This window comes from Plodia interpunctella, chromosome 21, assembly GCF_027563975.2.
Source record: "Plodia interpunctella isolate USDA-ARS_2022_Savannah chromosome 21, ilPloInte3.2, whole genome shotgun sequence".
Lineage (NCBI taxonomy): Eukaryota > Metazoa > Arthropoda > Insecta > Lepidoptera > Pyralidae > Plodia > Plodia interpunctella.
The window spans coordinates 3,033,289-3,060,441 of NC_071314.1; the positions used below are offsets into that span (position 1 = coordinate 3,033,289).

Below are 27,153 nucleotides of genomic sequence, written 5' to 3' on the forward strand. Positions count from 1 at the left end.
GAGCCAGTAAACGGTCGAAAAAAAGCTCGGAACACTTCACACGTGAAGACTTATTAAAATATGGACTTCATATAGGTAAGATCTTCAGTCAAAATAAAGTTTATATCAGTTTATGACCACAGTTGACCAAAGAATGCAGAACATAAGCTAAAATAGTGTTATTATTTTCAGGATAATCCACTAAATTCTTCCTTTTTCCTTTAAACTAGCACCACTATTGCTTAGAAGGTATTTTTGGTCGTGAATCTGCAACAATATTGAAAATTGGCGCTTTTTCCCCTTCATTGTCAATGTTTGTGTACCTTAGTTGTACCCGTAGCCCCATCTGCGCTGAGCTTTGCGTAATATGCACTATTGTACCCCAAAAAACATCTTTGACATTTTGTGTTGGCTGTATGGACCCTTGGCTGTATGTATCCCTTTGCCTTTCAAACGACTAGACGTAAAAATGTCACTGTCAGTTTTGTAGAGTAGAGGTGCTTGCTCTATGGTTGCTTGTGTATAGCAAAAGTTCGTGTTTTCTTTTCTTTCCTTTATTCAATATGACATACAAACGTAAAAAATATCATCATGGAGATACTCACTTAAAGAAAAGATGGAGAGTGAGAAATAGGAAGAAGGATCTGGATCAAATAGATTCCGATTTAAATGAAGGTGTGTTGTCATTGTCACGTTTCACTTTTGAGGTTATCTCGTCTGTCATTTTCGTATTTTTGCATGTTCTCTACCGATAACAATTTATCTTGAATTTAAGGTGTATACATTGCTTCGTGCCATTTATGGATCCATTATGTACTCGTTACGCTATTCCCTATTGTTTAATAATTTTGTAGAGGTTAGAAACTGAAAACATTTTTCTTACTTTACAGAAAATGCAAAGAAGTTATTGAATCAAGAAGTAGATCTAGACCTACCCGGAGCTGCCCAGCATTATTGTCTTCACTGTGCTCGATATTTCATTGATGAACATTCTCTGAATGAGCATTTTAAAACAAAAGTTCACAAACGGAGGTTGAAGGCACTCGAATTGGAACCTTACAGTATAGAAGAGTCGGAGAGGGCAGCTGGCCACGGGAACTTTAAGCTCCCGTCAAAGAGGAAGATAGTTTCACAGAATGCAGGCAAAGAGGACGTCACTGATAATGATGGTGATGTTGTTTTAGATGAAGTAAGTCCAAACAAAAAGAAAAAAGTTGATGAAAATGCTACGTAAGACTTTACTTCATTTTATAGTAAATAAACCAAGGGACTGCAAAGTGTTGTCAGTGAGAAATTCAGCTCTGTTTATAAATGGTGCAAAAGCATCAGAAAATTTCGTTTATGTGATTCCATATATTGATTTCCCTGAACAGATTAAGCACAAACATATTATTGAAGATAATTTGCTGAAAAGAAAATCCAATATTGACTTAAACAAAGTGGAAAACCTCTGGTCTATGTATGAAGATCTGAAACAAAGGAAATCAGAGTATGACAAGAAGAAAGAGGAAATATCTAGAGAGTTAGGAAAGTTGATTAAGAGTGACCCAGAAGGTCAGGAGGTCAAGCGACTTAAGATAAAAGTTGATCTACTCAAAGACAACATTAGAAAGTTAAAAGGACCTTTGTGGTCTGCCGAGGAGGCTGCAATACTTGAAGTATTGAAGATTCCCAACACATTGCATCCTCAAACATCAGATGTAAATAAGATATTGCACACCCACCTGTCTCCACCAAGTGGCATAAAGGACCATTTAAATATTGGTGCAGATCTTGGCATTATTGAATTTAAGAAAAATGAGAATTATTATTTGAAAGGTGATGGAGCTATATTTGAACTTGGAGCAATGTTCTATTTTAACGAAGAGTTGAGAAGAAATAAGTTTCATCAATTTTCGAATCCTGATTTTGTAAAAAGTGTCATAGTTGAAGGATGCGGGCTGGACCATTCCAATCCTGACTCCACATTTATTCTACACCACAATGAGAACACTAAAGTGAACCCTGATAGCCGATTACATTTGACAGGTGGTGGACACTTATGTTCATTTTTGGCATATTATGCTAAAAATATTTTGTACAGCAAAGCTTTGCCTTTGAGGTATTTTTCAATGGGAAGACGATATCAACCATCCCCCATTAAAGAAGATAGCTTGTTTCATGTCAGTCAATCTTCGGTAGTACAGGTGTTTGGTGCAGGGAAAAATGCTGAAGAAACTGATATGATTTTACAAGAATTAATTGATATATTAAAATCGGTTTATAGCCAATTGGGATATCACTTCAGAATAAATCTTGTATCTGCAGATAAATTGTTCATGTGGGAATCGTTGCGAGTAGCTGTAGAGATGTATTCAACATCGCTTAACAAATATGTTGAAGTTGCTAATATATCGGTCAGTGGCGACTTTATAAGCAAAAGACTAATGTTCACATATGTGGAGAATAAACAGGGTCACTTTCCTCACATTATTTCAGGTACAGTGTTAAATGTACCAAAGTTTTTAGCGTGCATTTTGGAACAGGATGCAAACTTTGTTTTACCAGAGCAGTTTAGAGTTGAAAATTGGATTTGTAATTAAAACAATTCAAAGCAATTGTTACTCTTCATTTATTTAGATTATGTAACAAGACTAGACATTGAATAAACAACATTGTTATATAAAAAAGTATTGTTTTTTATGCAAAAAAATTTAATCACATTCTTATTTTTTGTATGGGTTGATCAAAGTAATTTCTAATTTCTTAAATAGTATGCATTTTGATTGCATCCACAGACATTTGTACGTAAGTTATGTTTGTGATTGCATCATAAATCATTATATCTATGATCATAAAACATTTAACTAAACATCATCAACTCGGAATTATTTATTATTGCAACATTGTTTTGGAATTGTGATTCTTTTTAGGTACATGATGATTAACTTCTTCGACTAGTGTTAACATTGTCATAATTTAAATCGGAATTTAGTTTTTTCCCAGTTAGGCTTTTGAGAGTCTATTGGAGCTCGTAATGTTACTTCTATGACGTCCATACCGCCATCTTTAGTTATCAAAACTAGAGTATGTGTTCTGAAATCAAAATGGGGAAATGTAAGGTATCGTAAATTGTAGTTATAACAAGTAAAAATTTAAGGTTAGATAAAAGTGGAAAGGCAATATAAAAACGGCTCTTTGGGTTTCTTCTTCAGATCTCACAATGCCAGATTGTAAAAAAGCCCCGTCTGTCTGTATGAAATGAATGCGATAAACTCAAAAACTACCGGACGTTTTGTACAATTTTCACCGACGAAGGTTTAGGAATATGATTTATTACGTTTTACCCGAGCCGCTAGTATTAAATAATGTTTGACCTAAATTATAGGTGTAGTTTCTCATACCAACCTTGTACCGTAAATGTTTGGCACGTGAACATATACGGAGCTTAGGTGTTTATAATTATCAGGATGTTGTCCCTCTATCACTTGGTCTGGCAAGTGTCTAAAAAAATTAAAAATATAGAAATAAAGTTTGTAAAAAAAGTTACATTTTAAAATTGCATCATCGAGGAAGTAATTCGATGGTTGCATTTTTATAGCGGACCCTGAGCTCCTGCGCTCTACGGCTGTGGAAGAACCGGGAAAACGCTAAGATGAGAGTTTGTGAAGTTATTTTGTGTAATGAGAACACGAAGATAGCACAAGTTTTTTTTTTGTACTTAATCAAAATACTAACTTTTCTTCCCACCGAAGTAGCTCAATAAGTTCGTTCACAAGTTGTTCCTTCATGTGAATCTTGTTCAATCTCTGGCAGACGCCCTGCATCCTCTGTCTCCCCGCCTGGACCTTCTTAAAAGGCGTCGCCGGCGCACTGTTCCCGAATCCAAGATATTTCTCGCTGTGTTCTTCTAGGTTGTCAGTATTTTTTGTGTATGAATGAACTTTTGTATAGTCGTTACTAAAAATAATAAAAGTGACGTCAATTTATATTTTTAAATCTACTTTCATAGGTTTATAATTCAAACACAGTATGAAAATTTTTTTGATATTTTTTTCCCGCTTTGGGGCTCTTATTACTGGCCGAATTCTGCCTCTTCAAGCGAATAAAAAAAATTCGCGTATGATAGCCAAATTGATTAGAGGATGGCTAAATTAAATTCTTCGTAAATAAATCACAGCTTGATATAAAGTGATTGGAACATTGTTTACCCAAAATCTAGAGAAACGAAAATAAATCCAGGACACTCCTGGAAATATTCCCTCATAGAGTCGACAAATTCTCTGATAGATAATCCGCCTTTTACATAGTCTATGGCGATTTTTCCACGACCTGTAAAATTACAACGAATTATTATGTACTGCCGTACTAACATTATAAATGTGAATGTCTGTCTGCCTGTATTCCGGTTTCGCAGATAAATTCACAGGCAAAAGTGAGTCTTTTCATTATAGATTAGATATTTATTAATCCGGTATCCGGTAAGAATAAATATCAGACGATATTTATTCTTATATAAATTTTATTTTTATATTTATTCTTATATTTTTCGTCTGATATTTATTCTTTTATAATAAATATCAGACGAAAAATAAATGTTTTTCGTCTGATATTTATTCTTCCTATGGTAATTATTAAGTATTACTAATTAAGTAGGCATACAATTATAATTAACTACATGTTGCCCGGGGCTTCGCATCCGTGGGAATTTTGAGATAAAATAGCAATCTTGGATAATGGAGGTACCTTTCTAATGGTGAAAGAATTTTTGAACTCGGTTCGATAGTTTCGCAGATTACCCGCCTCAAACATACAAACTCAGAAACGCTTACCTCTTTATATAATAGTAAGTATAGGTTATGAGTACGAATAATTACTAAGATCAGATCCAGAATAAGGTAGAATAAAAAAAAAATCTTACGCCTTCATACGCTCGTAGTGTACTCACATATTAAAATATGTGTGGTCTAATCTGTCTAAAATAAATCTATATAGTAGCTAGTAATTACTTCAATACCATTCAAAATCTATAATGATTATATGTCCCAACCTCCAGCTCGATAAGATTACCTAACAATATTGTATTACCCGTTAAGTATAATAATCGATCTTTGTACCATCAACCTTTGGTTTGATATAAATAAATTTTAATATCTATCGTGATATACTTAAATTGGCGTGATTTACTCGAATATAACGCATCCCACACATGGGGATCATTCCCAAGCTTGTTTGGCTGTAATTCAGCGTTTGGGAGATAGAGAGAGATGCATGCGTCTCATGCGTGATGAGAGATAGAGATAGAAGAAAGTGTTAAGTTACTCTGCATATGTAAATGCGAATACTCAGCGAATATAATTCAACACTATTATTATTATTAATAGTTTGTGAGCCGAGTCCGAGCTTACTTTTCACGGCGGTCTTCGTAGGAGCTACCGGGTGGTTGAGCAACACTCCGATTTTTTTGGTCACTGCAGATAAAGCTAGCCAGGTGCCGCCTCCCCTTACATCTTTGCCTGGAATAGTATGAGAAAATCTTAAATGGATGCTGCTGTGGGTGGTATTTGTTGACATTCTAAACGACATAACTTTGCAACTTACTAGGTACTTCGCTACTAAACTTACAGGAGTGTTAATCGAAGCGACAGACAGAAGAGTTGTTCGGTTTGTCTTGTTTAAAAATAGGTATTTTACCTATGAAAGGGATGTGTGCATTGAGTTCACCTCTCAAGCCGCCTGTTCTTACACTAGGCAAAAATTTAAAATGAGACGTACCTGCAAGGACATCGGCTTGTCCTTCCCAAGGAGCCATAATCTGAGCTGGTCGCTCATAAAATTCATCACGATTTGTGGCAATTATCAGTCTGTAGTCGCTCTCTACGTCCTCATTGCCGTTGTATATAAATAATATGCACATGCTTTACTGTGAAACGTGTCTGTAAATAAACCTCCATCAAAATACATTATACACAAACACCAGACAGCAATCGAAACCATTTTTCGACCATTTCACCCAAAATCCTAAGGATAAATGGTAAAGTAAAAGTAAATCTTCATGTATCGAGACAGAAATAACTCTATAATACTTTTATCGTCAAAAAAACTGTGTACTAATGTGTACCTATCGAAAACACCCACGCATAGCTTTATTTTATCTGTATACGACAGAGATGATTGACCCAAACAGGAAAAAGAAATTATCAAGTACATACAGTACTTTTTACATAAAAAAAGAACTGACTGATTAGCACAGACAATAACAATTTAAATGCGAATCGGGTGTTTCGAAATTGTAACTCTTATAGGTTCATAACAACCAAAGGTCGAAGTAACAAATTAATAACGACAAAGAATTACTTACCTAACCAACTTCAATTGAAAACTTTTTATTTATACATACAAAGAAAACTAAGGTTCAGCTTCTTTTTTGTTGGTTTATGATTTACGAAGTACCTATTAACTTGTGACGTAATATAAAAAAACTACAATAGGTAACATAAAAGATCTAAAGGATGTATTCGAAGGACCGAAATTTATGGAACGGTTAAAAATTCAAATCTTCAAATTGGATTTTTCATTAAAAGTCAAACTTCTAACTTCCTTACTTTACTTATTCCTTTAGTAATCATAGAACCGTATCTTTCATAACACATAAACGAAAGAACCCTACGTAAATACGCTCATCAAATAATCATTATGATATGAATTATTATTGCCCGTATTACTATTACCATAGTGATTACTTATCTGTCGACGATGATATCGTATACGTACCTATTATATGTACTCGCAAAATGTAGGTAAAACAAGAAAACTATTTGAAAGTAAATATTTTATCAGACACAACCTTTTTGTTTGGATGCAAACGATGAAATGTGATTTGGTACTAACTATAATAGCTGAACTGTACCCTGTTATATGTACCTTTTAGGTGTGTTTGTATTCATCGAATATTGTTATCTTATCTAACAGTAAGTAACTATGAATATTCAATCGTAAACAATTAGTGTTACCGATCGATAATTCACTATCGAGTACTTTAGCATTAGTGGAACTATATAGAAAGGTTTATCAATCGATTATCGATAGTATTGAAGAATAAGAGCGGTCGCATAATTCTTTCTCTTATTAATCCGAAATACAGCAGGAATGCCAATTCGGAAACCTAAATGCTTTTCTCTATATTCGTGAAATAAAGAGTTTACAAACTACATTTCGTAGGAATACATAGATGTACAGTCAACAACACATCAACCTACCCAAATTCATTACAAACTCGCCGCTATTACAGCGCAATAGAGTTTCATGCAGGATAATTGATGTGCTGTTGACTGTACAATAAATTTAGCGGTACAGTAAATTTGAGGTACCTCCCTAGACCTAGGACCCACTCACTCCATATCCCTCCGTGATGTCGTACGAGATTTTTACGAGACATATAGCCATGGCAGCTGGTAGGCAACAATAACATAGGTACCTATTCACAGAAGGTTGACCTCAAGCAGCCGGCCTGTCGTAAAATCACAATCGAATACTCAATATTGCAAGGCAATTACTCAATATTTTTTTACTGTCCCGCAGACTTCGCGACTTCAAAGCCCCTAAATTAACTAGGAACATACGAGAATGAGACAGAGAGAGAGGTAGGGTGAATCGACCGGTTCACCGATCACCACCCGCTCTCGATCACTTTTACAAAAAACCTCTAAAATAACCGTATTACCGCGCGTGAAGTGTTAATTTTGCATAAAAAGGGTTGATCCATCTATCCTTTTCATTTGTATCAGTTGTCTCGGTAGCCAAATATGTTATTTATCGATCAGTGAGCTGACGAAATCTATCCAATGCGTTTGCGTGAATATTACCGCCAAATCTTAAGAAAAAAATAGTGGGACGTGAACATTGAATCGTCAGTAAAACATGTTTTTCATACGGTTTAACCTTTACTTTAATGTGTGTGGTGTTGAAAAAGAGTTATATTTCCTTCTTACGTGGAAATTTAATAAAAAAAGTTAATAATTTACTATAAAATAAGGTGATCGCCATGAGACGTTACAAAACTAAGCTTCCTTCAGTTTACGATTAGGTGATCGTAAGGGGGCGGTTTTGGCCTTATCTTCGTTAAGATTTTGTAGTATCTTGCATGATGTTGTCGGGAATATTAATATTTACTTTGTTCCATCGTAACATGTTTACTTTATAGATCAGATGGCGATCGGCTTAAAATGAAAAATAATCATAAAATTAAATGCTTTTTACTAATGACAAACCAAGTGGTCGGGAAACGGCCTGTTACCGATAATTTATTTTTTCTATAGAAAAATATTAGTTTTATATGACACAAGAAAGCAGAGGAAAAGAAAAAGAAGATTTTATAAAAAATAATAGTAATAAAAAGATACCTTGTTATACAGTGAATGTGCTGAAGAATTAATTAGTGATTTTGAAGAAGATTTGGAAAAAAATATAGCCTGCGATGTATGCATTCCCTAGTTGCACTTAAAATGCACAGAAATGCGCGAAATATCTTATTCTGAAGCAGCACTAATGCCCTATAATGTTCATTTTGTCAAACGGAAAAAAAAATTTTTTTCAACAAATAATACAATACAATTTCGACTTTCAATTCATTGCCCTAGAGTTCCTTTTTCAGTGGTTTTTAATGATCGTAAACAGGCGCAAATGTGTGAACGTAAACTGACGAAAAACGATCGTGAACTAAACAAAACACACTTTTTGATTATTTTTAAATTTAAAAATAACAGATAAATAGGATTATTTATGAAGATAGGTTTATTAAATAGTTGAATAGTTTTTTTACGCGTAAAACACAATATCTAGTTTCTAATGCAACATTTTTTTAAGTTATGACGTTTTAAAGTCGAGACATCGACTAACTGATCGTAAACCAGCAGGTTCACCCTACATACAAGAGATTAAAATGTGGTAAAATACAAAATTGAATTAGGGTTAGAAAATTGATGATTCTGATATAAGTGAAATGTGCCTACCTATGATATACACAACTAAAAATACAATTCTATGCAAATACTTTGTTCAAGATGAATTGGCAAGCGAATTTTTTTACATAGTTCTACAAAACAAATCAAGAAAGACAACAGCTGATTTACTAAAACAACGATCAGCTGATTCCAAAACATTTCCAAAATATGTCATGTCAAGTGTCAACGTCAAAGTTGTTGCGGAAATTCAGTCATGTTTCAATGTGTTTCGCAATGGTTTCGCATCACAGGCTATCGGGCATTCGGGCAGGGCATCGGGCATTCGCTCGCTTTGTGTAAATGCTCTCTAAAATTACGAAAAAATAAAAAAGTTATTACTATGAGGAGTAAAGACAAACCCACAGATATGAGAAATATTTTTATATGTGTAGACCAACCCTATTATTCATAATAAAGATAAAGCATAGTTTATGCTAAAATATTATGTTTTGTAGCTATCGCACTTTATTATTTGTCATTAACAGTAAGAGACAAAACATACAAACTGGGAAAGCTGTTGGCCTATGCGGAGTTAAGTTTTAACTAGTTTAGGTTTTTAAAATTAGCTCTGGTGATTTCTGAAAGATCAGCAAGAATGCAGGGATGTGAATGGGCCAATGGAATGGGCTTAACATGGGCATAGAGAATTAACTGTTAGTTGTCAAAGAGTTCAAAATCCTGGTTCTGGCTGGGTGCTGGCTGGGCTGGAGCTAGAGATGTGAATTCTGGGTCAAATCAATAAATCAAAATCAATATAGTATCTTTGACAATGGCTGTCACGGGTGCGATCCGTAGCAAAATCAAAAGAAAATGAAGAAATAGTGAAATAAATTGCTCAAATTGCTTTTGCAAAATAAATAAATACATAGTGAATATGATAGTATATTAAATTTATTGTACTAATTAGGTATGGAATCGATTACGGTGGAGTTAAGTGTACCATGTTATTACACTTTATTTGTAAGTATTTGTCGAGAAAGCCTTTTAATTATTATATTATTGTATATAGATATAATTAAAATATTATTATGAGACATGTACAAGTCCTCTCTATAGTTCACAGAAGCTGAACCTACAGAACTGTCTCAAAACCAGGTTATATTACAAGATGGTGTTTTTGGCGAGTTGGGAGCAGGCCTTCCCACTCAGGATTCACTTCTTAGCCCAGACGATGTATTGGCGCAGTTTCTTACCGAGGAAGAGTTGTTAGAAGAGCCTGATCTGAATGGACCCACCACCCTGCACTGTGAAATATGCAGCAAAAAATTTGACAATGCCAAGAAGTATTATGGTCATCTGAGAGTACATTCCAAACATAATCTTTGGATTTGTGGTATGTTTCTTGAAATTAGTTTTGATTGTTGCCGTTTGTTGCACTCTTTGTATTGAATTGAAATTCTTTTTCTTAGCAAAATTTTGTACCAAACAAACATATTTGATATTGAGCTAAATTATTTATCCTTTTCAACCTTCAGTCCATAGTAAAAGCAAGTACACATAACCACTCTTATTAAGATTATAAATATTTACATGAAAAACTATTTGTGTATTGAATTTTTGCAGAAAATTGCCCGGACCTAAAGTTTTCCACCAAGCAGCAGCTCATGAAACACAGCCTCACACACCAACCCCTCGAGCGCATGTGGCGTTGTCCTCAGTGCACCCTGTCCTTTGAAGCTCTGTGGAGGTTGCAGCAACACTTATTCGCGAAACATCGCACACACAGGTAAAATATATCAACTATCTATTTTGCATCACAGGGATACTGTAATGTATAAGTTTCTACTTTATGTGAACACAGCCAAGAATTCTGAAACTGGAAGTTCACAGTTAGGCAATGTTGTGGTAATATAATATGTAACACTAATACAAAGCAACAACAAAGCTTTCTAACATTTAATTTTGCTTGTAACTTGTTTGTGGAACTTCAGGCCTGAGAGATGTATTTCTTCTATTTTCAGGCCACACAAATGTGATAAGTGTGACAAGACTTTTAACAAACCCTGCGATCTGAAGAAACACATAGAAGTGGTGCACGAAGGTGAGTGCCACTGCTTTTAATTCAGCTTATGTCAACCTCCTTTTATCCTATGTGAACTGAAGTGTGTATATTTGTTACCCTATTATATATATTATAATATTCATTCAGCATGCATTCTCATTTACAATTGTGTCACACTACAGGTATCAAGAAGCATGGGTGTACGGTTTGCAGTGCGATGTTCAAGGACAAGTCGAACTTAAAACGGCACATGCTGCGCCATACTGGGGAGAAACCATTCTTTTGCCCCGGCTGTGGGAACAGATTTCAGCAGGTAAAGTTTGAAAAATATATAATTGAACCTAACCTAAGACCTAATAAATGTACTAATAAAATTTCATCAAAATTGGTCAAGTCATTTTGGAAGATTAGTATAGCCATTATCATACTGCCATTTACTGACAGTACTATGATTATCTAGCCGCACTGTATCTATGTGTTCTACTTAAAAATTTCATATAATCCATGTATTTATTTGTACTGCAATGTGAATGCTTACTAACAATTTTTGAGCTGGATGGATAGTCTCAGTGAGGCTATTTGGATCAAGTATGCACACAAACTCATATGGACTTAGATTTATTTTGCCATGACATTTTACAAAAACTATCCAAGCAGGTTTCTTACAGCAAATAATCAATGATGCTGAAGACCGTGTGAAGTGGAAAGGAAAAAGTATGAAAGTGGACCTTCAACTCAACAGCTAATAGTTGTACGGTTTATTGATGGTACAGCATTGACAAAACAAATCTTGTTCTTTATGTGTCGATGGTAAATTTAAATGTTGTCACTGGCTACTAGTAATCCATGTATTTGAACACTGAAAGTTTATTTTTAAAAATGTACTTTTTTTTTCTTTATCAGGTGGCTTCATTGAATCGACACAAAGCTAAATGTCCCCTTAATAAACATAACACCGAAACAGAAGACAAAACAACCAGGAAGAACTACTGCCGGGTGTGCGGCATGACATTCCAGTACAAGAGTGCATTGCTTGAGCATTCCGTTAGGTAATCCTACTATAATGCTATAAATGCGAAAGTTTATGAGGATGTATGTGTGTATATTTGTTACTATTTCACCCAAATAATAAATTTCGTCCAGTTTTCGTCCGGATTTAATGAAATATGGTCGGAAGGCGACATTGTTTTTTATTATGTAGTGAAATTGAATATTTTAAGCTGAAGTGTGTTTAGCCTCGTTTCGTTTCGTTTTGTATCTCTGCGATAGTGACAAAATATATTTTAGCTTAAAAAAACATTCTTTTTTTATAAATATGAGGACTCAATGTTCGACTTCTACACATGCATTTAGAAGTGTTATTGAATTTTCAATTACTAAGTCTATGATGACTTATTCAATACCTATTAAGTGCATCAATGTTATTGTGTTTTATTTGGTTTATTAGTATAATTAACCCTTAAAAATGTTCACAGGGAACATAATAACAACAACAACCACGAAAACAACAGCAGCAACAACGACAACAACAGCAGCAACAACAACAACGACAATAACAAGAGCAACATCAACAACGACAACAGCATCAACAACCACGACAACAACAGCAGCAACAACAATAACATCAACAACGACAAAAGCAGCAATAACAACAGCATCAACAACCACGACAACAACAGCAGCAACAACAACAACAACGTAAACAACAACATCATTAACAACCACGACAACAACAGCAGCAACAACAACAACGTAAACAACAACATCATCAACAACCACGACAACAACAGCAGCAGCAACAACAACGTAAACAATAACATCATCAACAACCACGACAACAATAGCAGCAACAACAACAACAACATCATCAACAACCACGACAACAACAGCAACAACGTCAACGACGATGCAAATGAGCCTGAAGAACCAGAAAAGCCTACTCAGTTGCCAGCAAAGCCGGCCAGAACTGTCAACAATATTGTAGATGACATCCTTTCTGCCGAAGACGAGTACATTACCACGCAAAATGAAATCGATGTAAACACTCCCGTTGAAGTCGACACCAACACAGATAAACTCATGCAGATAGAATTTCTCAAAGAAATGAATCAATTGCATATACTTGACGATGAATTGTTCGACAATGATTATGATTTGGACAGTTTTCAAAACACTACAAATAATACAAATATAGATGATAACGATGAAAAAAATGGTGAAATTTTCGATTTTACTGAAGCTGACAAGGGCGTAGATCAAGACATAATGAACGCGCTGTACGAAGTGAAAGCTGACAATTTGCCAGATGAATTGCTAAATGTAGCTGAGGGTAGTTTTATCGAGAAGCCGGCAGAAACAGGGGACCCTCCAGTTACGGTCAACGAATGCGCTACGATATTCGAAAGTGATGTAGATTTAGAATCCAGTGCCAATTTGGCGGCGAATTTGAGTCAATTGATTGGAGAGAACAGTGTACAGTACATATCGACCGAGGACGATGACACGTTTATTATAAGTTTAAATAGTGAAATCGACGCGGCGCAATTAAGCGACATGCTGAATATAGGACTGGCTGGTGATAGTAATAACAAAAATGAAGCTGAGACTGAAAATGTAAAGAAAGAAATGAATAATTATGCAATTGCAGACGGATATACGGATATTATGCTAGGACTTGAAGGATCAGTAAATAAACCGGTGCAACCGATCGCTGCTAATGATAATAGTTTAAGTAAAGCTAAAGGGCGTAAAAAAAGACAAAAGAAGACCGTACTCTATGTTTGCCACACTTGTAACAAAATCTTCCATAAGAGGGATAACTACAGATCTCATTTAGGTATGTGTGGTTTATGTTGGAAATTAAATTTAAAATTTTCGTATCAATATAATTGTAATGTGAGATGCCTTTCGGTGACTCGAATCCTACTATAATATTATAATGCGAAAGTTTGTGAGGATGTTTGTGTTGTTTATATGTTGTTTTTGTTACTCTTTCACGCAAAATCTATTGGACTGATCGTCATGAAATTTGGGCACATGGGTAGAATATAACTTGGAATAACACATAGGGTACTTTTTATCCTGAATCCTCCTTACATATAATAAAACAAAGTCCACTGCCGCGTCTGTCTGTCTGTTCGCGATAATTTCAAAAACTCGATGCATAGATTTTCATGCGGTTTGAACAAATAGTGTGATTCCTGAGAAAGGTTTAGGTGTATAAATTATTATGTGCGAAGCCGGGAAGGGCCGTTAGTACCCTATAATAAGAAAGATTGCGTAGATTCGATGGTTGCAACTAGGTAGGTGTATCGTGTTTCGTGCACGTAATGCCTAGGTGCTAAGGTTAAACTTAAAATATTTAATTCCGATGTCAGCAACTCACAACCCATCGCTGCGTCGGCACTGTTGCATCGTGTGCGGGCGCCGCTTCTGCTACCGCTCGACGCTGAACAAGCACTTCGCCGCCAGCCACCGCCCCATCGTGCTCAGCGCGCACAGCTGCCAGCGCTGCGGGAAGCAGTACAGGGCTGCTTGGATGGTCAGTTTGTTGTGATTCTACATTCATTGTAATTACCGAGGTGAGACGTACAGTAGATGGATGCGACTTACAGTTCCGCGATGATTTATGTTTGCGATTTAAGGCCAGTGCACACGGAAACGCGTATCCAGCTTCGGCAGATATTTTAATCCCAATTTCCCCAAAAAAAACGTTATCTCTTATCAGTTGATAGGATACAACAGCATTCCTTCCGGAGGCCTGACGACCAGTTGTAAATCACAGCTGAATCTTTGAAATGTTAAAACAAATTTTTTTACTCCGGAGATCGCGCCATCACAGCTCCGAACGAGACCTTACACACATGCGGAGATGAAAGATATTATTTAAACAACAACAACAAGTATTTATATTTCTTGTGTTTTAATATTTTATAAACGTTATTTCTGTTGTTTCAGCTGAAGGACCACATGGCGCGGGACCACGAGGGGCACTACCCGCACGCGTGCGACTACAAGGGCTGTTTCAAGAAGTTCTTCAAGAAGTTTGATCTCGTTGTGCACATGAGGCAAGTAACTTTCAATTTTGCTCCCAATATTGGTATGGTTTCACTAGGCGTTCATGTCCGTGTAGTAAAGTATTGAGGAGTTCCCATGTCTGGAGCCGTTCTTGGGTGCACCATCTGGTCTTGCTTATCATAATAACGCATAATGATCTAAACTAAAAGTGTGTACAAAATTTCAGCTTCATTGGTTGAAGATATTTGCTTCAAACTTGAGTTGCAAGATTCCGCCCGAGACATAGTTACGTTGCTTGTAAAAATGTTTTTAATTTTGAAATTCTGTGTATTTTAGTTAATTCATAAAAGGTTACGGAAAGCTTTCCAATCTAATCTAGAAACTAATTAATTAATTTCTTTTATAAACTATTCTTTGTTAACTTAAGCTACCCTAACTTGTTAAGATTATTGATGCATGTATGTACCTAAAAGTATTTGTTACATTTAGTAAACTGCTTTGTGTAAAAATCTAAAATTAAGTATAGATGTAAACAAATGTTGGTAAACCTTAATAAATAAATAAAAAACGTTATAGCCGGATGAGGTTTTCTCTTTCTATGTTTGAGCGTGAGTGTGGTTGCAGACAGCACACGGGCGAGCGGCCGTACGCGTGCCAGATCTGCCGCATGACGTTCCCGCAGCTGTCGCACCTCAAGCGGCACCAGCGACACGTCGACTGCACCAAGAGGTCGGTACTTTCATAACACCCCCGCCCTGTCCGCTATCCGCAGGCCCTGGGTTCAATCCCCACTATTACACAATTTTGTCATAGTAGACTAAACCGAAAATGGTGCCCACCAAAATTGTGTGTGACCAAAGTGTATAACAGAAAACCTGTAATTTAGTTGAGGGCTTTTTTAAATTTATTAATTATATAACAGGTTTTCTCACCCACCACGCCCCACGTTGGGCGCCATTGTAAAGTAGCATAAAAATATATTTTATAACATTTTGATAACTTCAAGAACAACCACCATATTTTTCACTCTCTATCTAGGTGATGGTATTCGTAAGGGCCGTGTTACATGTAGAAAAAATATAAGAAAGTTAGTGTATTTTTATAATCCCAATAAATTTACCGTTTTTGTTTTATTTTCAGGGTACGAAAACCACCGGTCGATGTATCAGTATTACGTGCTAAATCGGAGAAGCTTCCAACTATGGATTTCAGATTTATTACATTAAGTGACATTATAATATAAATAAAATACATGTTAATCAGAAAATATTTTCTTTATTTATCACAACAAAACGTGGCACAGCACTTCGGGAAAACGATCGAATAATGTGCGAGCACCTTATTTTTATCCCATATTCCAGTTTAACTTAATATTTCCTAATTAAATTCACTCGGGTTGATGCTTTTTAATTTTATCAACTTTCAATTAGTACTACTTTTGTCGAGATGTCCATTACAGATTTGTATAAAATGTTTAGGAAAATATGTACTTAGTAGATATTTATTATGTCTATGTTCATGGATATACTAAAATTGAAATTAAGCAAAATGATGTAACGGAATTGTATCGTAGTCACGGATTAAAATTGATTAAATTATACAAATAATAAACTTAAAATTATGTTATAATAAATTAACCACACTAAACGCATACAGGGACTAGGATTATTTTTATAATGTGTTTTTCGTTATAACATTAAGCTTTTGTTTTACTAAAATTTTTATAGATTTGAGTAAAAAAAAAAGCACTTGACAGGATTTTAAGTCTATTGCATAGGCGTGTACCGATGCTAGCTAACGTCTTCGATTTCTTCTAGACTCATGGTCTGCATGAAGGACTCCAGGCTATCGGCGCTGTTCACCAGTCGGTCGAAGGTGAAGTGATTTTTGCCCAGCTGTGGGAAAATATTGTGGGGTTAATAGGTTTTACGTACGAAGAAGTATACAAACTAACCACACCTGCTTCGTAGACTAGCTAAGTGGAAAAATATACTTATTTTTATTACTTAGTCTATAAAGAGTATTAAGTACTTCTGGAATGGAGAGGGCGGGCATAGGTAAGTCTATGACTATCAGGCCTGAACGGGTAATAAAACTAGGTGTGCTTGGATTTTTAGGTAGACTGAGTCGACAGCGCGAGTGAATAAGTAGCAGCTGTCACGCAGCGTTGTTAATTTTTCTGCTGCAAAAACGAAAATTGTAAGAAATTGATAAACATGTAACGGTGGCGCTAGTGAGCCGAGAGTGTGGTGTAATGACGTCAGTGACTCACTAGAGCCTTGAGCCAGCCGGAGAGGTGCTGCGTGTAGTTCGTCTGCAGGAAGCGCGCGTCCACCAGCAGCACGGCGCCCCAGTCCGCGCGGTGCCGCACGCAGCGCCCCACCGCCTGGTTCAGCGCCCTGATATTCAACGAGGGTGAAAAGTCGCTTTACTAGTAAAGTGTATAACTTCGCATTTCACTTCGATTACGAGGAAATTATGAGATGTAAATAAGCCTGTTTATCTTGGATCAATATAAAGAAAATACTCGGGAAATTGGGCATTGTCATTTATTTCTAATCTTTCTCTAAAAAGCTAAAAACTAGTAGCATTTCGGAACGGCCACCGCTGGGACCAAATGCTTACCAATTTTCTGTAATATACCAACGCACATTTTTTTATACCGTTGAGCAAGCAAAGAGGCATGCAGCCCACCACATGGGAATTGGTCACTGTATAAATACATAAATGATTGACCAAACAAAACATACGACATCGGAGCTGACCAGTTAGATAATTACCTGTAGGCCTGCACTAGCAGCCACTCTCCCCTGGGCAGCAGATTCCTCGTCCTGGAGTATTTGTCGTTATACTTCACCTTGGCTTGCACGGCCCGGTCGAACATGTTCGGGTAAGGGATACCGATCTGAAATCAGAGATGATACTCTTAGAAGAAATCGCTGAAAGAAATTACCCGACTGCAAAGGGAGGGTATTGTTTTTCGCGCGTATTTTGTATGTATTTTTTATTACCTCATATCTCCAAAACCGTTAAACGGATTTATATAATTGAAGTATCGTTACATTCGTCGTAGCCAGAGTGTTCTTAGATAGATGAAGTAAAAAAAAAACATGGCGGCTATGCATCGCCTTTGGACTTGATAAAAAAACTTTTTTTTATACTAGGTACAATATGGGTATCAAATTAAAGGGCTCAAAACAAGAACTCGAGCAGGCGTTTTTTAAAATTTTTGCTTTTTGCACATATAATTTAGTTTTCAAGTTTGGTACTGTATGTTTTAATTTATATTTCTTTTTAATTATTAATTTGAGTGCATTTCACCTCATTATAGCTTGATGGGAAGTGAAAATGAACTTTATACGCAAGCCCAAGAAGTGTTAATCTCAACTTGAAGCTTCGCATCCTATCAATTTCGTATCCTATCAATTCGTATGTACTCGTATATAAGTATATTAGCCCTATTATATATTATATATTCGCTCCCGTGGGAAATTCGGCAGAAAATGTACCTTGTGTGTTATTCCAGGTTATATTCTACCCGAAATACATAACAAATGGTCCAGTAGATTTTGCGTGAAAGAATAACAAACATACACACATACATCCTCACAAACTTTCATATTTATAATATTAGTAGGAAGTAAGATTGTAACGGTCTGAATATAAAGGTTGTATTATTTACCGTGACGACGGCCCTGGCCTGCTGGTCCTTGAAATCCATCCCTTCAGACACCTTCCCGCGGAACACCGCGAACAAAATGGCGCCCTTGTTCGTGTCCACGTACTTGTAATAATCCTGCAAGCGATTGCATTTTATTTTCCTGTTGGCATTTTGCAAGTGCTTGCTTGCAAGTTGACAAAATGGCGGAAATGACGAAAGATGAAACGTGTGACACGGTTTTTTTTAAACATAAACCAAAGTTTGTTCCGTATCTTCATATCAATTTAAAAAATAAAGTGCAAAACATACTTTAGCTTAAATTATGCTTTAACTTTTTTTATGATAAATATGGTATTATTTTAGCACAAAACCAATGGCAAAATAGCTTTGTTTTTCTATTCTTTTGTTTGTACTCACTTCCATAGTCTCATTATGGTCTTTCACATTTCGGCTCTCGACGAAAACGTGTTTCAGTTGATTCAGTTCATTCCACATGCCATTTTCGCGCCATCTGTAATTAAATGAGATTTTCTGTCTGTGAAGGTATTTAATAGTCCATTCAATAGCACATCAAGTGACCCTGCATCAACCTTTACGGCGCGGTAATAGAGGCGAGTTTGCAATGAATATATGTAGGTGGATGTGCTGATGACTGTACGTGGGACTAATTCTTTATTTGTAAAAAGAAATTAAATTAAAAAGTTTTAGCGTAACATGCATCATACACACGGTATGAACTCATTCCGATAATACAGCACGAAGTTTTTAAACGAAAAAATTCGATTTACATCAACAGTTTAAGACTGTTATTTTAGACAAAGATTATTATGTCGATATAAATCCCGTCAAAAAGTGATAAATCCCGCATGGATTGCCTAACGAGATCTTCGATCAATACTGTTATAATATAATAACATTAAACGTTATATATTTTTAACTACTCTCATTTGTTATTTATGAAAATAGAGCAATAGATTACAAGACTACTTCAAAAAACATGTTGTTTTATTTTATTATACAAGGTTTGCAGGTAAACAGACTGAAGGAGATTACTTAGTAATAAGCCCGCCATTGGTGTATACATTGCTGTATTGTTGTTTTAATGGTAATAAACATATTTTGATTGTGTAAGGCAAACAAAAATATCAATCTTTATCAATCTCGTACCTTTTCTCCAACTGGTCCATCAGCCTATAAGAAGGTAGGAAGCACAGTACGCCATTGGGCGTGACCCTGCACACCCATGTAATGGTCTTGCCTAGGGAATCCTGTACTGCGACTTGCGACGTGTCATTGCTTTTACACTGGAGCGGCTGGCCGTCCGGGCCCGTTGTCAACGTCCCCACCCATACCTGTGAGAACATTTCATTTATCACTAAATGCGCCCCGGGGCTTCGCTCCCGTGGGAATTTCGGGATAAAAATTACCCAATATGTTATTCCAGGTTATATTCTACCCGTGTACCAAATTTCATACCAACCCGTCCAGTAGATTTTGCGTAAAGAGTAACAAACATACATACATCGACATCAACTTTCGCATTTACGTATAATATTAGTAGGATTGCATTACTTCAGTATGTGACTTAATTAGTTGTTAACAACACGTCAGGCATTGCTGAGCTAGGGGTTTGTCAAACATTTAAACGAGGTATTCTGTGAGGAAGTAGGTGTTTATTGTGACCGTGCGACACGTAGAGGTGACGTCACTGTTTCAGAGTCAAAAGCCATTATTAATGTACTTAACTGAAAACCAAACCGTGATAAATTAAAGAGGTATAACATCATCATATTTTGCTTTTCAAATGAAGAAAAAAGTAGGTTATTTATCTTACCTTTTCCATTTCTATGTTTGACATTATAGTAGGAATAATTAATACAACATTTATTTGTCTACACAACGGACGAGTAGGTAGCCAGTATTTTCAAACTTATACCTAAGGCAATAGAGTCGATGATCGCTCACCCTCTCCTTAGGTATGACGTGATTCGGGCTGACTTTGAGCGGGAACTCCGTGTCCAGCTCCGAGTACAGGCTGTGGAGCGGCGTCAGCGTCCCCGAGGCCAGCAGCACGCAGCGCGCCGCCTTCAGGCCCGCGAACACGATGGCGGGGTTCATACACATCAACCGGAGTTCTAGCGTCTCTTTTTCTACTCTCTGTAAATACATATTGGGACAAATCGATAGATTGAGCTAGATTGAGCTAGCCCCAAAAGTAAGTTCGAGACTTGTGTTATGGGATACTAACTCAACGACATTATATTTTATAACAAATACATATATAGATAATAATCCAAGACCCGGGCCAATCAGAAAAAGATCATTTTCCATCATGACCCAACCGGGGATCGAACCCGGAACCTCTCGGTTCAGAGGCAAACACTTTATCACTGCGCCAACGAACTCGTCAAAAAATTAAACTCAACTCAATTGGCTACTTTTCAACTAGTCATATCAGATACTATTTAGAAAATACATGTCATGTACAATTATGTGAAAAACAAAAATGGAGCTTGTATGACAGTAATGTGTCGTCACGATTTTCGGTGTTGAAATGCATTGCTAATATACTTTAATGAGAACTAAAAAATAGTAAATTAAATATATTTTTAATCCATTTCATCCCCAGTCGAGCGCAAATCTATGCCAAGTTTTTTGGGAAGAAACTGGGCATATCTGTATTTGTCATAGTTCGATCGGTATATAATTGGCTATCATACAACAAGTCGGAAAAACTTATTTGTACAAAATTTGTATGACAGTGATGTCCTCCGACGACATAATTTTGAAATCAAAAGCATTCCTATTGAATGTCGTCCACGGTAATAACCGAGAGGCAGGGAGCAGACGTATTTTTTATTATATTGTGATTATACTCACCTTTTCTTCTACTTTTTCAGACTATGCATGCAGGGTTAAAAATAATATTTTAATATTAGTTTTTAACATTTTGCAAATCGAATTTCACCTACTTCCTATAGAGTAGAACAATTTCACGTCGCTTCAGTTTTCATGATATTGCATTTATGATAAAAATTTTTTCTCTTGCACTTAGTTAGACGGGAGAGAGACAGAGCGAGAGAGAGAGAGACAGATGAGGTGAGTCACCTGTGAGGTCCGCCGCCACAAGCCCGTCTGGTGCTCGGCCTCCCACGTCACAGTCTTCACCAGCGCCGGGGTGAAGTCGTTCATGAACTTGCCATCAAACAGAAATAAGTAACCTGGGGGCGTATTTTATATAAATCTAAATAAAAACGAGCTTATGAACATGAATTTTTAAAAACAAAGGCCCATGTTATTTGTGTAATAAATTATTATTTTCTAATCTTGCAAGGGACTCTGATCGTCAAATTTTCTGCTGCGTTCCGAGGCAGTTTCCGATACGCTGCATCCAAATGTTGGAACAATATCCCACCACCTATTAGGAGTTTGAAATCTATTAAATCCTTTAAATATAAATTAAAAGAACGAATTTTGAAAATACAAAATAATGTATGATTGCAGCATTTTTATCTGTTTATTGTAATAATTAATGTGCCATAATTTAAATTTAAGTGAATTTGATTAAATTATATGAATTATTATTATTATTATGTTCATGTAAGTTATTTTAATTGAAAACGTTTGATTGTGTGATTGATTTAATTTTTGAAAATTTGGTATTCGCGGAAGACCAGCGTCGTGGCTCAAGCTATGATCTACGACACATGCTGAGCGAAGGCCGTTTTGGTGTTTAATTTTGTGAATTTTTTGTGAAAATATATATTGTTTTCTCTCCGCATCACATATATGCATAGAGATTGAAATCTATATTTAATAAAAATATATTTTTTTAACTTACACCTACTTGATACCAACAAAAAATTGACACGGTCAATTACAAATGAAAATTAATGAAATATGATAATTTTCTCAGTTTAAGACTAGCGCCACCGTCACATTTTTGTCGTTTTTTCTATTTATTAGCGAGAACTGAAAAAAGTGGTACTATAAAATATGTTGGCCATTATTTTATCTATATGCTCAGTCCATAATTGAACAACTTTTCGTATGGGAGCAACCGCGAAATTGGGAAAAAAAAAAGGTTTACAATTCAAACTGCGCAATAACATTTTGAGTAAATAATGTTGAATTATGATAAGCAGGGAATAGTCACCAAGCACGGTCTTGATCTCGTCGAGGAGAGCGGCGCTGGCCTGCCTCACGCGCAGCGCCCGCGGCTCCTCGCGCAGCTTGCGGCACAACAGCTCCGCGCTCTCTTTGAACTCTGGAAAGAAGGTATATATAAATAAAAAACAACTTAATATATTGTATAGAAAAGTATGTAAATAAAAAATCAAAATAATTATTAATTTTCTCGGTTTCTTCCTAAGTCATAGAGCGGCTAAGTCTTAAGTTTTTATTCAACTTGATATAACCCTAAAAAAAAAAATACACATTAAACAATATATTATATTTATTATTATTAGTAAAAAAGATACATTTGACATTATTTTTCAAAATTATACAATGTACACATATTTGAATTCGCGTGCGTGTTTTATTACTTGGCTATTGTTTTATTATTGGCTACTGGGTAATAAAATACTGAAGGTAAAAATGTACGAAGGTATTTAAATAACCAAATACAATAATTAAATGTCACATTAATTGACCAGTTTTATTAATTACGAGATCTACTATTTTTTCGGTCTCATGAAATTAAAATAGAAACGCCTTTGATTTCAAAATCCGTGACGTCACAATGTCTTACAAACTCCATGTATTTTTTTTACATTAGAAAAACGTATCTGATTTGACTAGTTGGAGAATAGTTGAATTTTGTTGAAAATGACTCAAATATTAGTTTTTTTTTTCACCTATTACATTTTAAAGTAAACATTTATCAACCGCGAAATCATCATACACCGTCTATTTTAATATACATTGCTGTAAAATTATGAAAAGACACGGTAAAATTGTTTACAATAAGACTTCTAATAAATATATTGGTTTCGTTTTTACCTTTTGAGGTACGGAACCCTAAAAATGAACTTTAGGTCGTGTATTACCGTTGTACTGTTTTGGTCCAATATTGTGGTTGTTCAGCGTCTGCACAAAATGCTCCGGTTCCCACACGTGATCTACCTCGTTGTTGGTCACGGCTTTGCCTGCCAGCAGCTTCGATTGGTTCGCGAACCTGAACAGATCATGGAGTATTATTTGATGAAGATGTTTGTTCGCAAATCTCTCTAATATTTAAAGACGAAAATTTGTATGTTTGGTAATGCTTCACGCTCAAACGCAACGGCCAATTTTTATGTAATTTGGTATTTAGGTAGCTGATACTTTGTATTATTAACACATAGGGTACTTTTTATCCCGAAAGTACCTACGCAATTCCCTTAGGATTTGGTCAAAAACTCTTATAGTCAATGGCTCTTTATAAAGTAGATGTCGCTACTGTGCATAAAAAAGTATGTATATTTTAAAAACAATTTCTGGGTGTTTGCAGAACAAAGACAAATATAATAATTGAAGAGAAGATTGGTTGAGTCACTAATAAAAGTTTACAGCAGTGTATACCGGTCAAGTGCGAGTCAACACTTACGAGTTTTAAAATAAGCAAAAAAAACAAACAATTTTATGGTTGTTTACAGAAATTTAATATCGTAATGTTATTTAAGATTCAAGTAGATTATAAGAGTAATTACTTGAATCTATTAGAATCCAAACTGCTACTCACCAGTAATCCCAATTATTGAGAGTTTGAATGATTTTAATCACGTAGATCTGGCTGTCGCCGTTCTGATAGCGACTCTCTGACACCGGGCCCAACTCCTGGAACCCATAACAGAATTAAGTGAGTGTCATTTTTGGAAAATTTGTTTTAAAAGAAACCCATGTTAATACTGTCCTTATCTAAATACTATGTTCAAATATTCACGTTTTTAATATCACTTTGGTATATATTTGTTTGTGTGGTGAATGATGAAGGGGAACGCTCCGCGATCCTTTTAAGAAATAAATTTTCAAGATTCCACCCTTAAAGCCTTTAACCCCTAAAATATATATTTATTCAATAGATCTTAATTTAACACATGCACAGAGGATCGCCAATTAAAGACTTGAAGGCTAGGCCGCTCTTTCATGACATTTCGATACATTCAAAAATTTATCACAAAATCACAGCAGCGAAAAATAAAACGCTTGTTACTTTCAAGGCATTTAAGATATGGTCCCGTGTGAAGCTGAGCGAAGCCGCGTCCCGGCATATGTCTTCGATGTTGTGCGCCTCGTCCACTATCACGATGTTGTCCTCCAGGTCGATTTGCATCTGAAATGTTCGGAATTGCTATTGGCATTGCTAGCCTTTTGATGGTCTTTTGCAAGTTGATGTGACAGATGCAGTTACACGATTATAATCCTTACTAAAGAAGACTGACCAGGGGCCCGATATTCACACAATAGGAATTAGTTCCATCAATTTTCTCCATTTTTTCTGAAGGTATATCACTGCATGTTTCTGCATATACAAAAAATCGTCGTAAAAAAAGTACGAGCGAAAGCATCGGGCGATCGAACTTTTTCATTTATGAATATTGATGAAGTGATCTTCGATTGCGTGAGAATCGGGCTCCAGATCTTCAAATTCGAAGACGATTCAAAGAGTTTATTGCCATTCGGCCCTATTTGCGACACAGCCTGAAATTTAATTAATTTATTTTTTTTATTTATATTTTTTATTATTAATTTCATACAATTACAATTCATTTGTTACAATTAAATACTCTACAAGCTAGAAATTGTCTCTTCGTAATTAGTTTTATTCACACAAGACATAGCCGTATAAGTTATCTGCAATAGCAGCTACAAGCTTCACTCACACTGCTCCTGATGCTGGGCTCGATGAGGTAGTTGTACGGGCAGAACACAAGCTGCGCGGCGGAGGCGAGCGCGCGCGCCGCGTAGTGCGCGCAGGCGCGGCGTTCGCGGCCCGCACTCACCAGCTCCTCCAGGTCGAAGGCCGGCGGGAGGGAATCGTGCCTCAGCGCCGCGCGGTTGTCGTAGAAGCTGCAGTTGCTCTCTAGGGTTTTTGATGATTTGGGCTGGAATTCCGTTTTTTTTTACTCAGGACAGGCTTGAAGCCTAGTGTGGAACCATCTGTATGTACACTCATTATAAAAATTTTTGCCCAATAAATATATATATATATATAATAATATAATATAATAGGAATGATTTATGAACCAAAAAAGGTACCATTTTATTGGTGGTTAACGGCAGGAGCCCTGTTATCACAAACTATTGAATATGATACATAGACAAAGGACATAACTACATACCTTAATACATTCCCTGCACATATCATTCTTAGACGTCCACTGCGCGCGATCGTAATCCCGTATACAGCTGTATTCCCTACTGGACAGCACGCTCATCTTCACCTCCCCGCAGTAAGAGGTCCTCTTGAACTCCTTGATGACCTGCTGCAGTTGCTTGTGTGTCCTGGCGCCGTAGTATATAGTGGGGATGCTGCAATCAACAAGCGTGCCGGTCCTGAGTCGCAGGCTCGACATCAGGCTATAGAGCTTTCTGGAATAAACCACCAGATTACCAGAGAAATTGTCTTGAAAATGTAAAACTGTGTTCGCACTTGAGGTAGGCTGAGGCGTGCACGGTTTGTCTCTGGTGCGCACACGGCTTAGGGTGCCCGCTGCTTATTGTTAAGTACTATTACTACATTCAAAAATAAGTATTTAACAAATTTGGAAGACATGACTGTATTTAAAGTAAAGCGAAAAAAGGAAAAGTGAAAAATTTGTTTATTTTCTGTAAAGCAGAATGTTGCTCATTGCCTCGGTTACGCCGTCTATGGCGTAACCGAGGCAGTGGAAACCCTTGTTATAAATTAAAATTCTATGATAAGTATTTGATTCTACTAAGATTTTTTGCATGTAATTGGCTACCATAAAATACAAAAAATCTATACAGGTATCTTGGAAGTTGAAAGTTAGGGATTTAAAGAGGACAGTAAAAAAACATACATGCATCTATCTACTCTATATACTATCACAATAAATAAATAATAATTACATATATTTACAACTATAGTTACTTGTCACCATTAAAGTCAGTGAAACCAAATCAAAATTACTATTTTTTATGAAAAAATACCAGAAAGTGTGCTTCAGTGGCGCCCTCATCTACACCATAATCTTTTTTCAAATTTTAAAAATTTAACTGGCTGAAAACTCGACTTTTTAAAACTTATCAGCACAAAAAAAAACAAATACACACTTGATTTGCTCCGGTGTTTCTGGCGCGGGTTGGTTGATGGGTTTGGTCGGTGTGGACGGTGGGGTGAACTTGGGCTTCAATGGAGTTGACGGACCTTCTCCCGTTTCATACGGATTCAGTTTCTGCCGTTTCGGGTGAATCTTCACTAAGTTGTCGGGCGATTCTGAAGTTGATAATCGTTTGATGTAAATTGTTTCATTAATATACATATAATCGGTGTTAGTGCATCATGT

The 27,153-nt window shown here is 36.1% G+C and overlaps 5 protein-coding genes across 13 annotated transcripts in view; 3 read left to right on the forward strand and 2 right to left on the reverse strand.

Annotated features, from left to right (window-relative positions):
- The first annotated feature begins 459 nt into the window (after positions 1-459).
- On the forward strand, positions 460-2,648 carry LOC128679519 (uncharacterized protein). Its single transcript, XM_053761819.1, has 2 exons — positions 460-654; positions 870-2,648. The coding sequence occupies exons 1-2, from the start codon at positions 543-545 to the stop codon at positions 1,211-1,213; spliced, it is 456 nt and encodes a 151-aa protein (XP_053617794.1). The 5' UTR covers positions 460-542; the 3' UTR covers positions 1,214-2,648.
- Slimp (Seryl-tRNA synthetase-like insect mitochondrial protein) lies at positions 1,203-2,648 on the forward strand. Its single transcript, XM_053761818.2, has one exon. The coding sequence runs from the start codon at positions 1,203-1,205 to the stop codon at positions 2,559-2,561; it is 1,359 nt and encodes a 452-aa protein (XP_053617793.1). The 3' UTR covers positions 2,562-2,648.
- Tango2 (Transport and Golgi organization 2) lies at positions 2,573-9,127 on the reverse strand. Of its 4 annotated transcripts, none has more exons than XM_053761813.1 (7): positions 8,970-9,127; positions 5,734-5,894; positions 5,367-5,474; positions 4,170-4,290; positions 3,697-3,918; positions 3,367-3,462; positions 2,573-3,054 (listed from the first exon to the last, which is right to left on the reverse strand). In XM_053761813.1, the coding sequence occupies exons 2-7, from the start codon at positions 5,873-5,875 to the stop codon at positions 2,931-2,933; spliced, it is 813 nt and encodes a 270-aa protein (XP_053617788.1). In that variant the 5' UTR covers positions 5,876-5,894; positions 8,970-9,127; the 3' UTR covers positions 2,573-2,930. The 4 variants fall into 4 exon arrangements, with proteins under 4 accessions (XP_053617788.1, XP_053617792.1, XP_053617790.1 ...); XM_053761817.1 differs by having other exon boundaries at positions 7,436-9,115; XM_053761815.2 differs by lacking the exon at positions 8,970-9,127 and adding an exon at positions 6,733-6,937.
- A 498-nt stretch (positions 9,128-9,625) lies between these two features.
- LOC128679516 (uncharacterized) lies at positions 9,626-16,246 on the forward strand. The gene is made up of 11 exons (XM_053761812.1): positions 9,626-9,920; positions 10,017-10,293; positions 10,524-10,686; positions 10,922-11,001; positions 11,145-11,275; positions 11,866-12,011; positions 12,438-13,798; positions 14,340-14,503; positions 14,920-15,033; positions 15,608-15,708; positions 16,120-16,246. The coding sequence occupies exons 1-11, from the start codon at positions 9,870-9,872 to the stop codon at positions 16,220-16,222; spliced, it is 2,691 nt and encodes an 896-aa protein (XP_053617787.1). The 5' UTR covers positions 9,626-9,869; the 3' UTR covers positions 16,223-16,246.
- The window catches only part of LOC128679514 (Fanconi anemia group J protein homolog), a 53,981-nt gene continuing 43,062 nt past the window's right edge, over positions 16,235-27,153 (reverse strand). For 4 of the 6 annotated variants that reach the window (XM_053761811.2, XM_053761810.2, XM_053761809.2 and 1 more), the window contains 16 exons: positions 26,921-27,083; positions 25,966-26,215; positions 25,507-25,728; positions 24,837-24,956; positions 24,366-24,460; positions 23,692-23,819; positions 22,797-22,907; positions 21,749-21,861; positions 21,521-21,541; positions 20,606-20,797; positions 19,808-19,992; positions 19,058-19,151; positions 18,662-18,775; positions 17,760-17,884; positions 17,252-17,378; positions 16,235-16,874 (listed from right to left, as the gene is read on the reverse strand). In XM_053761811.2, coding sequence (XP_053617786.1) covers positions 16,770-16,874; positions 17,252-17,378; positions 17,760-17,884; positions 18,662-18,775; positions 19,058-19,151; positions 19,808-19,992; positions 20,606-20,797; positions 21,521-21,541; positions 21,749-21,861; positions 22,797-22,907; positions 23,692-23,819; positions 24,366-24,460; positions 24,837-24,956; positions 25,507-25,728; positions 25,966-26,215; positions 26,921-27,083 — 2,165 coding nt within the window. In that variant the 3' untranslated portion in view covers positions 16,235-16,769. The remainder of the gene's footprint in view (positions 16,875-17,251; positions 17,379-17,759; positions 17,885-18,661; positions 18,776-19,057; positions 19,152-19,807; positions 19,993-20,605; positions 20,798-21,520; positions 21,542-21,748; positions 21,862-22,796; positions 22,908-23,691; positions 23,820-24,365; positions 24,461-24,836; positions 24,957-25,506; positions 25,729-25,965; positions 26,216-26,920; positions 27,084-27,153) is intronic. The other 2 variants (XM_053761808.2, XM_053761807.2) reach the window with 2 other exon arrangements.